Source organism: Eubalaena glacialis, chromosome 14 (assembly GCF_028564815.1).
Source record: "Eubalaena glacialis isolate mEubGla1 chromosome 14, mEubGla1.1.hap2.+ XY, whole genome shotgun sequence".
In the NCBI taxonomy this organism is placed as follows: Eukaryota; Metazoa; Chordata; class Mammalia; order Artiodactyla; family Balaenidae; genus Eubalaena; species Eubalaena glacialis.
The window spans coordinates 64743629-64756505 of record NC_083729.1 but is presented as its reverse complement, the minus strand read 5'-3'; the positions used below and the strand labels follow the sequence as shown (position 1 = coordinate 64756505).

General features: G+C 48.2%; 1 protein-coding gene across 1 annotated transcript; it reads left to right on the top strand.

Moving 5' to 3' along the window:
- On the top strand, positions 1-12569 carry BOLA3 (bolA family member 3). The gene is made up of 4 exons (XM_061168646.1): positions 1-113; positions 2292-2415; positions 4524-4612; positions 10042-12569. Exons 1-4 carry the CDS (start codon positions 60-62, stop codon positions 10105-10107), a joined length of 333 nt encoding a protein of 110 aa, XP_061024629.1. The 5' UTR covers positions 1-59; the 3' UTR covers positions 10108-12569.
- Positions 12570-12877: the final 308 nt, after the last annotated feature.

The following is a 12877-nucleotide window of genomic DNA, read 5'->3' as shown; positions in this document are numbered from 1 at the left end:
AGGCTCCGCGTCTTTTGGGCGACAAGGCGACCTCAGACGGCGGGCCGCGTCGGCCGGGCATGGCGGCGTGGAGCCCGGCCGCGGCAGCGTCTCTGCTCCGCGGGACCCGCCGGGTGAGCGCGGGCGGGGACCGGGCTGCTCTCCCCTGAGCGGGAGCTGCGCTGGGACCACGGGCCGGCCGCGGCCGCGGCTGGGGAACTGGTCCACAGAGGGCGGCGCGCCGGGCCCAGGGCCTGCCCTTCATTTCTCTCCTTCACTCACTCGTTGGTTCGTTCATTTAGTGGGCCCGGCTGCGGGCACTGGGAGAAGTGTCAGGCCCGGCGCGTGCTGGGGGAGCTCCCGAACGGGGTGGGGGTTGAGGCCGAGGGGAATAGATACATAAACAGTCATAATACAGCGGGCACGGGAAAAGCAATGTTGATTTACTGAGCCGAAGACATGGGACTCATAACCCGGAGTCGCGGCGTGCGTGCCGGGGACTGTTGGCTGGGTCAGGGCTCCGGAAAGTCCGCCTGGCTTCTGTGACCTTGACCCTCCCCAAATCCCATACTCCCGGGGTAGGAAGCCAGCAGAGGGCACTCACCACGCGCCCTGCTAATTTTCTCTCCCCCCTTTCTGATTCATTCTTTCCTCACTTCATCCACTTCTTTCGCTTTCCTCTCACATTCCTCCTTCTCTTGGACCTGCCTCCCCCAAGCATGAAGGGCACTTCTGCTGGTGACTTTCAGAGTGGACAGTCGGCTTTCTGGGGATTTTGTCAGTAGATTACTGGTTTAAAGGCGCTCGCTGCCTGCAGATCAGCTGAGATGAGGAAAAGGCTTCTCCCAAGGAGTCAGCAGTGCTAACCACCCTCACTCCTTAGTGATTGCCGCTTCTGCCTGCCACCTGGCTACCCTCTGCCTTTGCCCCCCAGGGCACTGTCTTCAGAGGAGGTCCCATTCTCCCCCGCCCCCCAGTCTTACCCAGGCCCACAACTTAAGATTCTGTCCCTCTGTACATCACTCAGACAGCCTCCCTCCAGATCTTTCTCCTGACCTGCATTTCAGTTGCCTGCTAGAATCAGGACTTCTTTGCAGGTGCCCAGTACATATGCCCTGAATCGTGTGGTTCTTCCCCTGCTCATTCATTCATTCACTCATTCATCCATAACCCAAGTCCTCCTGAGGGTCTGCCCTGGGTCAGCTCTGGAAGACTGCAGTAAAAAGACAGACTCAGTCTTGGCCTCTAAGACCAGTTGGTGAAAGAGTCAGTGCACAGGGCATTTTAAGGAAGGAGCTCTGAGGTTCTATAACCCAGGACCCTGCTCTGGGCCGTCAGAAAAGGCCTGAGGATGGGCAGGACTGAGGAGGTGAAGGGATGTTACCTTCAGCACCAGCACTTGATGAACAGCGCTCCACCCGCCTTCCTCCTCCAGTTAGGGATGCCTGGTACTACTCCCTTTGTAATGATACTGTTATCTGGGAATCTTTCCTGACTTGCTTCAAAAGGCACTGTTACTTTGGCACCAGGAAGCCTGTCTAACAAAGTCCAAAATCTTTAGCCTGACATTGAAGGCCTGCCATGCTCTATTTTCAGTCTCCCCTTTTAGCATGTGCTCAACCCAGCCAAGGGGCTGCCGACATGGTTTTGTGCTCTTTCATCCGTAAGGGTTGAGACACATTCCCATCAGAAGCACTGGGTCCTTAGGGTAGCCACTGGGGGAGGGGGGAGTGTTACTGCCAATGGTAAATAATCTAAAAATGTTCTGACTTCAGGTCCTCTAATAGAATTCTGTTTCTTCTCCCAGTAAGAATTGCAAAGGGTAGCTGGCTTATTGAGCATTAGGTCACAGGGTTACATCCCACGGGAGAGAATGTAGAATGTTAATCAGGCCTAACGGGTGGGTGGCATTTGGCCCCATCAGTACATGGTCATTGGCGTGCTGGCCTAAGCAGGGCACGCCTGAGCCAGGCTGCCTGGCCTCTTCTGACTCTGCATCTTATTAAGGGATCCAACCTTGGCATATTACTTAGTGCTTCAGGCGCCTCACTTATTAAACCGTCATCATGATAGTGTCTCACTAGCATGAGGAGTTAAACATTTGTTGAATTAAGTTGGGGGCCTTGTTATCTCTAGAGTCAAAGTGAGTTATTTACAACTCCACTCCCCGCTCAAAAAAAGTTTATTCTGCATCCTGGAGAGCTTAAATGGACATTGGACACCATGCAGTCCCCCTGACTTAGCCCGGGGCCCAGCCTTGCAGGGGAGGGCAGGGGGGGCCTGCACAGTGACTCTCCTCTGTTCTGTGGCAGCTTCCTCTTCTCCACTGTGCCCAGCGTATGTTTGCCTCGCAGACTGAGGGGGAGCTCAAAGTGACCCAAATTCTCAAAGAAAAGTTTCCTCGAGCTACAGCTATCAAAGTCACTGACATTTCAGGTAAAGTTTTTCTCATCTTTCCCACAGAGTTTGGTAAGATTTTACCCACTGGAGGGGTAGAGGGCAGGGGGCTTGGATGGAACTCGCCATCAGAGGCTTCTCAATACATGTGGCTTTTGGACACATAGACCTTGGCCTCTCCTGCTGGAAGGGCGGAGGTGGGGATGCAGAAACTTTGGCGGGGAACTGCAAGGACTTGTGGTTGCCAGCTTGGCCCAGCTCAGATTAGATCCCTCTCAGTCACCCTGGGGCTCAGGTCCACAGCCTTTAATTTGACTTTGAGATGAGCCAGACTTTAATTTCCCCACATTCTTCTGACACCCTAGAATGCCAGAGCTGGAACAGACTCCAGGAAGACGAGCCCAGAGAGGCCTAAGAACCTGCCTAGCCCTTCACAGGGAATAGGCGGCAGAGCCAGGACCCAGGGCAGACTCTGTCCTGAGCCCAATGACCAGCCCCAGCCAGGCCCTGCCTTTCTCAGATGGCCGCTGGCACCTCGAAGTTCAGGCTGACTGTGAGTTAGGAGCAGGCTGGGATATCAGCTTCTGCCCACACCAGACGGGGAAGATAAGGCCTTTATCTAGACACACATGTGGAAGAGCTGGCCAGGGGTGGCATCTCCCACACCTAGACACAGTCTTTGTCACTCTGCATTGCTCGAGGGCTCACTGGCTTCTCTGGGAACATAACATTTACAAGGGTAGGGAGAAAGTTTAGAAAGTAGTTTTATTCTGGACACTATAGGAAATTAACCAATCTAAAGATCTGTTGGAATGGTAGGTTGGGTGAGCCCTCTGCAGGGGTCCCAGGGCAATGCTGAGGTCTTTTTTTTTTTTTTTTTTTAATTTATTTATTTTTGGCCGCGTTGGGTCTTCATTGCTGTGCGCAGGCTTTCTCTAGTTGCGGCGAGCGCAGGCTACTCTTCGTTGCGGTGGGCGGGCTTCTCATTGCAGTGGCTTCTCCTGTTGCAGAGCACGGGCTCTAGGTGCGTGGGCTTCAGTAGTTGTGGCTCGTGGGCTCTAGAGCGCAGGCTCAGTAGTTGTGGAGCACAGGCTTAGTTGCTCTGTGGCATGTGGGACCTTCCCGGACCAGGGCTCAAACCCGTGTCCCCTGCATTGGCAGGCAGATTCTTAACCACTGTGCCACCAGGGAAGTCCCATTGCTGAGGTCTTGATGTCACCAGTCCTGTACCTGCCTCAGGCCCAGTTAGGGGAGAGCTGGAACTTGACCTCCAGTCTCACTCTGCCCAGCCCTGGGTAGAGTGCGGAAAGGGGATCAAGGCTAGGAACCTTGGTTTAGCCAAAGCTTAGGCTCCTAGAACACATGAGAAAAGCTTAACAAAGCCTATTGAGTTCTTTCTTGCCGCATTGTTTCATGCTAGAGCAGCACGTTTTATTATCATCAGTCATCAACACTAGCTCTCCAGCCATGTGGAGACAAAGCTCGGGCTGGGGGTGGATGGGTCCACACAAGCTCTGCCTTGAGAGCATCCCTGGATAGCCACCCCCTCCCTGCCGCAGCCCAGGGGGAAACCCTTAATGCTGCTTGTAGAGCAGGGGTGCTGGAGAGCCCAGCTCCATGACCAGCATGTTTTCACTGTTTATTGTAATGCTGTGTCCCTGTCTCTCATGCTTCCTTGTTCCTTTTATTTTGGATAGTATTGCACATGGTTTCTGAATCAGATTTTAGTGTGTTTTTGCATTTTAAAAAATACCAATTGCTAGTTCTTTGGGAGATGGAGCCCTGAAATTCAGTCCCTCCCACCTTCTTCCATGGCATTTGCTGGTTTAATAAAAGGAAATAGTAGGAAAACCTACATTTCCTAGGCTTTGCATGTTTTGTGCCTTATCTTTCCTACCCCAGAAGCAAAATTCTGGGCAGTGCAAGTGCCTTACCAAAGGAAGAGCATGTTTTGGATCGAGGCAGCCTGCCAGGAGGAGGACGTGGTCAGATTGTAAGCCATGATCTTCTAACAATCTGAGCAACTTTCTGCTGAATGATAACGTTCAGACCTTCTTTGGATTGTGTGGTACTTACTTCAAGGACATAAGGAACTGTGGCTGCTGTAACTTAATAATTGAAACACTTTCAAATCACATTTATTTCAGGAGGCTGTGGGGCAATGTATGAAATTCAAATCGAATCGGAAGAATTTAAGGAGAAGAGAACTGTCCAGCAGCACCAGATGGTAAATCAGGTCAGTAGAGGCTTTGCCACTGGTCTCCGCATCTGAAAGGGCCTGCAAGTGGGGATGGTATTGTACCACCAGTCCTAGGAAAGAATAATGCAATACCACAATCATGTGAACAGGACTCAGGATCTGAGAAAAACATAAACTGAAACTATCTGAGATCGGATTGTAGGCAAATATGAATTTTATTCAAAATTGAAAACAAGCCGCCCAATAGTTATTTTGCATTTCCCTGTATAGTGCTACCGATGTTTACTGTGTACTGTTATTGTTGCATATTGAATAGTATTTGTAAACACAGGAGTACGAAAATATGTATGTTTTTGTAGATTTGAACATTTTTTTAAGCCTCTTTTAGGACTACTAAAGTAGTCCTAAATTGGGTAAACTGAGGGATGGCCTGATTGAAAATTGCTCCAGCTGCCCCAGACCCAGTGACAACAGCAGGGGTCTGGAACATCAGATTAAACCAGACTAAGGCCCAACGTATTCATTTTCTATGCTTATTTTACTTGGAATTTATTCCAGCCTTGACCTTTGGGCCTATGTCTATAAACTCACCCCATTCAGCCAGTGTGTTTGACATCGTTCTGGAAAGTTGCACTTTGTGAACTAGTTTAACTTTTGTAAAGCACAGCTTTGGTCATGAAAGTCGAGTCCAGGTGTTCCAGACTGCTCTTCCAGGCCTTTCCCCACCCTTCTTGGCCCAGATCCTCCATCTGGGCCCTGCCCATTGGTCTCTCCATGCATCTGGACCTTTGTCCAGATCAGACCTCCTGCCTGAGCTGCCCCTCCCTCACTCCTCTGCCAGGCTCAAATGCTGCTTTCCCACCTGCCCGGCAGGGAATGAATGCCCTCCACCGTCTGACTCCAGCTTTTCTGCCTTGTGTCCTGGATACTTAGGTCCCTGCCGCCATCCCTTGGCCCTGCCAGCCCTTTGTGGTCCGGTTCCTTGTTGGATCCATCTTTGGGTTCCTTGTGGAGTCCACCTTTACTTGGATGTGGGCACGTACAGCCCTAAGGCATGCTGCTGGTCTGACTGGGCAGTCTGGGGTGAAACAGCAACCACTTCTGTCCTCCAGAAGCACTTCTAGCCCCATGTGATCCTAGGGGTTGGAGCCAAGGTAGAAGACAAGGCAGGGAAGACCCAACTGGCCCAGATCATCCCCAACTGGTAGGACTTTGGGTTTTGTTATCAAAACTACTCAGGCTGCCTAGTACAACTGGGCTCCTGGGGGTGCTGTTAAGTACAGCACATCCCCTGGCCTGAAGCCATGGTTACAAGGATGCAGGTTCTGGAGTTGGACTGCCCACATTTCAAATCTGGGCTCTGCTACTTTCTGCTGTGTGACCTTGAGCAAGTTACTTAACCTCCCTGTGCCTCAGTTTCCTAATCTGTAACAGGGAGAGTAATAGGATTTGCCTCAAAGGGCTCTTTTGAGGATTAGTGGTAAAGTCATGTAAAGCACTGAGAACAGTGTCTGACATATGGTAAGTCCTTCATAAATGTCAGCCGCTGTCACCATCATCATCGTTACCTATAAATGCTGCGAGGAACCTGCGCCAAGTTCAGGGGGCAGCAATTTCCTCCGCTTGGGAGAATATCACCTACATCATCTTGGGCTCAAGGTTTCCTTTGGGCCCTTACTGAACATGTACCTTCCCTGGCCCCGTCCTTGCTGGAGAACCTTGCTCACTTGTCTGTCGTTGCCCTGGAAGCAGACTATGCAGGCCAGGCCCAGGTCTTTTCTTTTTCTTTTCTTCTTTTTTTTTTTTTTTTTTGTAATTTTTATTTTATATGGGAGCATAGTTGATTAACAATGTTGTATTAGTTTTAGGTGTACAGCAGAGTGATTCACTTATACAACCCAGGTCTGTTTTCTTCACTGCTGTGTCCCCAACACCTAACAAAGGACCTGGTACATAAAACAGCTCAATCAGTATTTGTTGAGAGTTTATAGAGAGTAAGGAGAGCTGGCCTGGGTTTTGTTATTGATTTACAGATAAATTAAATGTTTAATGCCTGAAAGGCTTTCCATTTCAGAGAATTCACCTCCTGGCATTGGTGTACTTTTAACCTGGAGCAGCTACTGCCTGGGTTACCATAGCAGCCGCTTTGCTGGGCCAAGCACTGCTTGTCGTGGGGTGGGTGATGCAGGAGGAAGTGGCAGAGGGCGTCACTGCCATATGCTTTGGGCCAGGCCCCAGCGATGGCAGGATGATGAGGATTCCTTCCCCATCCATCCTGTCCCCACCCTGGGGAGCAGCCACACAGAGGAGAGCAAGCGCCGTGTTCCCTTCTGTGTCGGATGAGCTGGTCCATCCCAGCTCCGCACGTTACAGTGCGACTGGAGCTTCAGAGTCCTCGCTGGTGAAGATCATGTGAGGTGCTGGCCACACGTGCCCGCTTTGTGCTGGCATGGGGAAGGCGTTTGGTAAATAGCAGTTGCCCTCTCCCTTTCTCTGCCCTCTTTCCTGTCTGTTGTCCATCATCCTCCCCGAAGGGTGCCTCTGCCCTTGTTCTCCTACTCAGAACCCTCCAGTGGGCACCCTGGTTGCCCATGGAGCCCAGTCCCACCCACATCTGGGATTTCCGATCCTCTGTGTGGTCGGCCTCAGTCTCCCCTCCGTGGGCCTGACTCACAGTCAGGCTTTTCCTGGTGAATTGCAGCAGGTTTCCAGCCTTTCCTCACCTGCTCTCCTGGGCCCAGTGCCCTGTGCTGATCTGCCTGTTGCACCTCCAGCTGTCCCGCTCCTGGGCTACCTCCTCCACAAACGGCCAGTGCAGTAGCAAATGCTTCTTCCTACCAGTACCCGTAGCAGTGCTGAGCTGGCTTGTGGTCTGGCAGCATCCATCACTGTCTGTGCTGAATCCATTTCTTGTGGGCTTGAGTTACTTTCCTTACCTTTTCTATCATTTTCCCATGCCGTTTTCATTTGTGTCCCCAGCACCCAGCATAATGCCATGGGCATAGCGGGTGCTGAAAAATGTTTACCTATTCTACATCTTATAAACTGTGGGACTTTGGCCAAGTCATTTCCCCACTAGGGCCTCAGTTTCCTTACCTATTTAAAGTGACCCAAGTGATCTCTAAGGCCCTCTGTAGCTGTAAGATCCTGTGACCTGTGTTGGGGAGCCCTCTGAGGGCTGCAAGAGAGTGGGGAGAAGGCCCTGGAAGGGGAAGTGCACAGCGCTTAGGGATCAAAGCCTGGATGGTTTCTCTGTCCAGGGTCTTTCATGTGAAGCTGTGACTGGGCCCTCATTTAGCCACAGAGGCTTTAAGAATTGTGGCCAAGACACAGGGACAGCCTCTAGGGAACATTCCATGCCTGCAGAAAGCAGAGAGCATGTGGCTCAGGGCGCTGTTTCCCTCTCGCAGCAGTGACATGAGGCTTTTTTTTCCAGGGACATTTCTGCTTATCTGCAGAGCTGAGGGGCTTATTGTGAATATGGAGATGGTGGGGCAGCTCATTGGCTCCCAACACAACCACAGCTCCTGGCATCAGGGGTGGCCAGGATGTCAGGATTCCCTGGGTTCAGGTTCTATCTCACTTGCTGTTGCTCACTTGCTGACTTTGGACAAGGGATAAGCTCTATTTCTTTTTTTATCAAAGATGGAGATAGGACTAGATTATCTCTAAGGATCCTTCTGACTCAATAAACTTGACTGCATGTGTTAGTATTCTCTTTGTTGTAAGTGGCAGAGACAAAGTTAAAACGAGCATTAGCAAACAAAGGTAATTAATTGTCCCATGTAATGAAATTATCTAGATTCAGGGTCTTAAGTTCATCTGCTTGTTCTTTCATATTCTCTTTTTCTGAGCTTCCAGTTTCTGTATGTTGGCCTCATTTTCTCCTACTGGAGATGGGCTTTCTCTTCTTGGTGGGGAACAGGACTCCAAGTTGCCTCCAAGAGACAGTATTCCAGTATGCAGGCATACCTCAGAGATATTGCAGGCTTGGTTCCAGACCATGATGATAAATCAAGCACATGAATTTTTTTGGTTTCCCAGTGTATATAAAAGTTATGCTTACACTATATTTTATCTATCAAGTGTGCAGTAGCATTATGTGTAAAAAAAAAAAAAATCTACATATCTTAATTTTAAAATACTTTGCTAAAAAATGCTAATCATCTGATAATATAGGGATGCCACAAACCTTCAGTTTGTGAAAAAACACAATATCTGCAAAATACAGTAAAGCAAAGTGCAATAAGACAAGGTATATCTGTGGTGACCAAGAGAGAAGGCTCTACACTGAAAAATCCCAGGGAAGACTCTGATTGGCCCAGTTTGAGTCATGTGCCTCCCCTGGACCAGTCAGGCTGGTCCAGGGGCACATAGCTACCTCAGTACAGGTCAATTGGTAGTCCCACCAGCAGTACACAATTAAAGTGGAAAGGGAGAAGGGAGATTGCTGGATAGACTGGAAAAAAATGTCTACCCCACTGTGGTGTCTTGGGCCTAGTATAAAAGGACTTAGACTCCCATGCCTCATTCAGGTCCTGTAGTTTGTCTCCTGGTACTTCAGGAGCTAAATATCTATTTGATTGTGGTTGCCCATTTACACTTGGGCCCTGACATCATTTGTAGCCTTAAGCAAATCTCGTAATTTACAACTTTATTTTCTGATTTAGAGTAAAATTGGGGAATTGGTGCTGATTAGTGTGGTTTTATCTTTTTATTAAAAAAAGAAATTTTTTTTTACATGAAGCTATATATTTTCTTTTATTCAAGTAATTTTTTAAAATTTTGGCTGTGCTGCTCAGCTTGTGGAATCTCAGTTCCCCAACCAGGGATTAAACCCAGGCCTCCGCAGTGAAAGCGTGGAATCCTAGCCACTAGACCACCAGGGAACTCCCAGTGTGGTTTTAAAGAACAGCTATTCTTTGCTCAAAATAGCGAAACACAAAAAACAGCCTGAAAGTTCTTCATTAGGGGACAGGCTAAAAAGTTATGATACATATAATGGAATGCTATGCTGATACAAAAAAGAATGAGGGTGTGCTTTATGCCTGATATGGAAAGATCCCCAGTGTTAGGGAAAAAGAGGGTGCAGAACAATGTGTTTGAAATACTATCGTTTGTGTTTTAAAAAGGTATTGGGATGGAATATATATTCATATTAGTTTGAATATGCATTTTTAAATCCTTGCAAAGATGCACATGAAAATACCAACAGTTCTCTATTTGGTTTGGAGGTGGAAACTGGGGGACAGTTGTGGGAGGGAGACTTTACTGCATGCCTTTTATGCCTTTTGATTTTTGAGCCAGCTTAAATACTGATTCTAAAAAAAAAAAGGAAACATTGTTTAAAGAAAGTGTGTGCAAAGTTTCCTACAGAGATAGAGCTATATAAAAATACTCCCATAGAGACTTATTGTAATCAGTGTCAAATACAAAACAATGATGATGCTCTTCTGCTTCCTTAGGCACTAAAAGAAGAAATCAAAGGTATGCACGGATTGCGGATATTTACCTCTGTCCCCAAACACTGACCACGCCCTGGCTGCGTAGATGTTGCTGCTGAAACCTTGGATGTATCTTATTGCCACCATTCTTTCCTAGGCATATGACAAAAAATTTATCTATTTTGTTCATGGACATTTCCATATTTTAATTATAGAAGAATATGGTATCTATTTAGATGTTAATTAAAGGCAACAGACAACTAAAAATTTTTTCATTACAAAAATATTTAATCCTGCTCAGTGCTAGGCAACATTCTTCTTTTTTTTTTTTTAATATTTATTTATTTATTTGTGCTGGGTCTTAGTTGCAGCAGGGGGGCTCCTTAGTTGCGGCTCACCAGCTCCTTAGTTGCAGCACGTGGGCTCCTTAGTTGCAGCTTGAGGGCTCCTTAGTTGTGGCATGCGAACTCTTAGTTGTGGTATGCATGTGGGATCTAGTTCCCCAACCAGGGATTGAACCCGGGCCCCCTGCATTGGGAGCGAGGAGTCTTATCCACTGCGCCACCAGGGAAGTCCTGGCAACATTCTTAATATGGGGATAATGTAATTAATAAGCAGACCAAGAAAGACTATATGAAATTTTTGAAGAGTCATGAGTAATGCTTTTAGTTCCTTTATTTCAGAAGCATGTCCTTTTGTTCAAAGTGGTCTTGTCTTTGAACAGTTCTGTCCTGATGCTAGAGGCAGAATGGGGTGCCAGCTTCCTTGTCTTGTCAAGAAACTTTGTTTCTTCTCCTCTGTGAAACTGCTCAGGTCCCTTAATTTTACCAAAAAGAAAAGAAAAGACCCTTTGGTTTTGCTCTTCCCTTAGTTCACCACTCTGTTTCCCTTTCCCTCCAAACTTCTTACAAGAATGATCTTGGACCCTCAAGTTTCTTACTTCCTGGAGTGAACTCTGAGGAGTGTGGGCTGCCTGGATCAGGGTCTTCTTCACGTTTGAAGATCCCCCACCCTTTGCATGTTGGTGGGAGGTTGAGCCCACCTCCAGTGTCAGAAGCTGAAAAGGCTTCCTTTCCTAGCTCCTTGGCAAACAAGGCACAGGCAGATGATCTAGACTCAGCCAGATGGATCTGCCTTGAACTTTGCATTGGGAGCAAGTGACGCTGAGAAGCGGGGCAGTGGCGTGTCCATTTTGGTAGCTGTGGCAGCAATGTCCAGTGTTCTGGGAGGTGTCAGTGTTATAGGCCACTGTCTCTGGAGTCCATGGTGGTTGGTAGTCACTGTGTCTGCAACATGATCTGGGCTCTGGCCAGTCTTCCTCTTCCAGCCCATTTTCAGAAGCTGCTTCGTCAGTGTTCCCAGAAATTCTATGATTATCCCCATATCCTTTCACTAAATTCTTTTCTGCTCACATCGGCCTGGTCAGTATCTGTTGCTTACAACCGAGAGCCCTGATGGGTTCACCCGCCCCTCACAGTGTGGCTCCTGCCCTCCTGCTCCCATCTCTCCACTGGACAGCTTTCTGAGAAATCACATCTACTGCCTCTCTCAGTCCTCCACATGACCTGTCACCATAGCGATTGCAGGTTGACCATCCACTCCTTCCTCAAACTCCTCCTTTGTGTTTCATGGAACTGACCACCAGAGAAATCACTGGTCACTATTAGTTCTTAAGATCCCTCTTACCTCCCTAAGAAATAAAAGTATGTAGGTAAAACAACCTTGAGCCCCAGAGCTTTGGAGCAGCACAAATTTTAAATACTCTGTTCACATACGGTGCCCTCATTTTTTGGTTTAAAATTATTCTCTAACCCCACAGTGTGAGGGAGGGATTGGTGTCCTGCCAAGGCAGAACTGCCTTTTACATGGAATAGATTCACTAAGTTGTATCAGAGTTGAAAAGACAGGATAAAACAGAACTCCTGAGGCCCCAGGGCACCTCCGAAAGACCTAGACACCCCAGAGGACAGCTTTTAGGTGGTATAGTGAGGAAACACCTAAGTCCCAGAGGCAAGAAGACGGCAGTGGTCAGCGAGAACAGAAAGACCACAGAATTAGATACATGTTGATTACTTGTGTGGAGCCTAATTGTCCTCCTCTTGAGGGTGGGCTGGACATAGTGATCTGCTTCTAAAGAACAGATTAAAGTGGAAGTGACAGTGTGCAGCTTCAGAGACTAGGTCATAAAAGGCACTGTGGCTTCCTCCTTGCTCTCTTGGATTGCTTGCTCTGGGGGAAGGTAGCTGCCATGTTGTGAGGACACTCAAGCACCCTGTGGAGAGGTCCATGTGGTGAGGAGCCAAGGTCTTGTACCAACAGCCAATGAAGTAGGCCTGCCAGCAGCCCATAGAGAACTGAGCCTTCTGCCAAGACAAGAGCCATTCATCTTGGAAGTGGATCCTTCCAAGTCTGTCACAGCCAAGCCTTCAGAGAACTGTAGCCCCAGCTGACACCTTGACTGCAAATGCCTGGAACCACTCAGCTAGGCTACTCCTCAATTCCTGACCAATAGAAACTGTGAGATAATAAATGTTTGTTGTTTCCAGGCACGGAATTCCGGGGTGAATTTTTATGCAGCAATAGATAACTGATACACTTGTGCATTACTAGGAGGACACTGGGGATTACACATATTGAAGGAAGGGTTGAAGAGCCAAACTGCAGAAAGGACAGGGTTACAGCTGAATGTCAGGAACATGAACACCACTGCCACTGGGGCTCCTTGTCTCTCCTGTCTGCTTCTCTCTGCAGATCAGCTTTATTGTCTCCTACTGTAAATCAGCATTCACCACATGCTGCCAGTATACAACCGACTATACTGCCAGTAGCTCTTAATTTTTATATCTTAATGTGCAGA

What these genes read in the sequence shown, in the direction of transcription:
- BOLA3 (XM_061168646.1), top strand. Translation starts at nt 60, where the DNA reads ATGGCGGCGTGGAGCCCGGCCGCGGCAGCGTCTCTGCTCCGCGGGACC. An exon ending in TGCTCCGCGGGACCCGCCGG is followed by an intron (nt 114 to 2,291) that starts GTGAGCGCGGGC and finishes GTTCTGTGGCAG; the next exon opens with CTTCCTCTTCTCCACTGTGC. An exon ending in CAAAGTCACTGACATTTCAG is followed by an intron (nt 2,416 to 4,523) that starts GTAAAGTTTTTC and finishes CATTTATTTCAG; the next exon opens with GAGGCTGTGGGGCAATGTAT.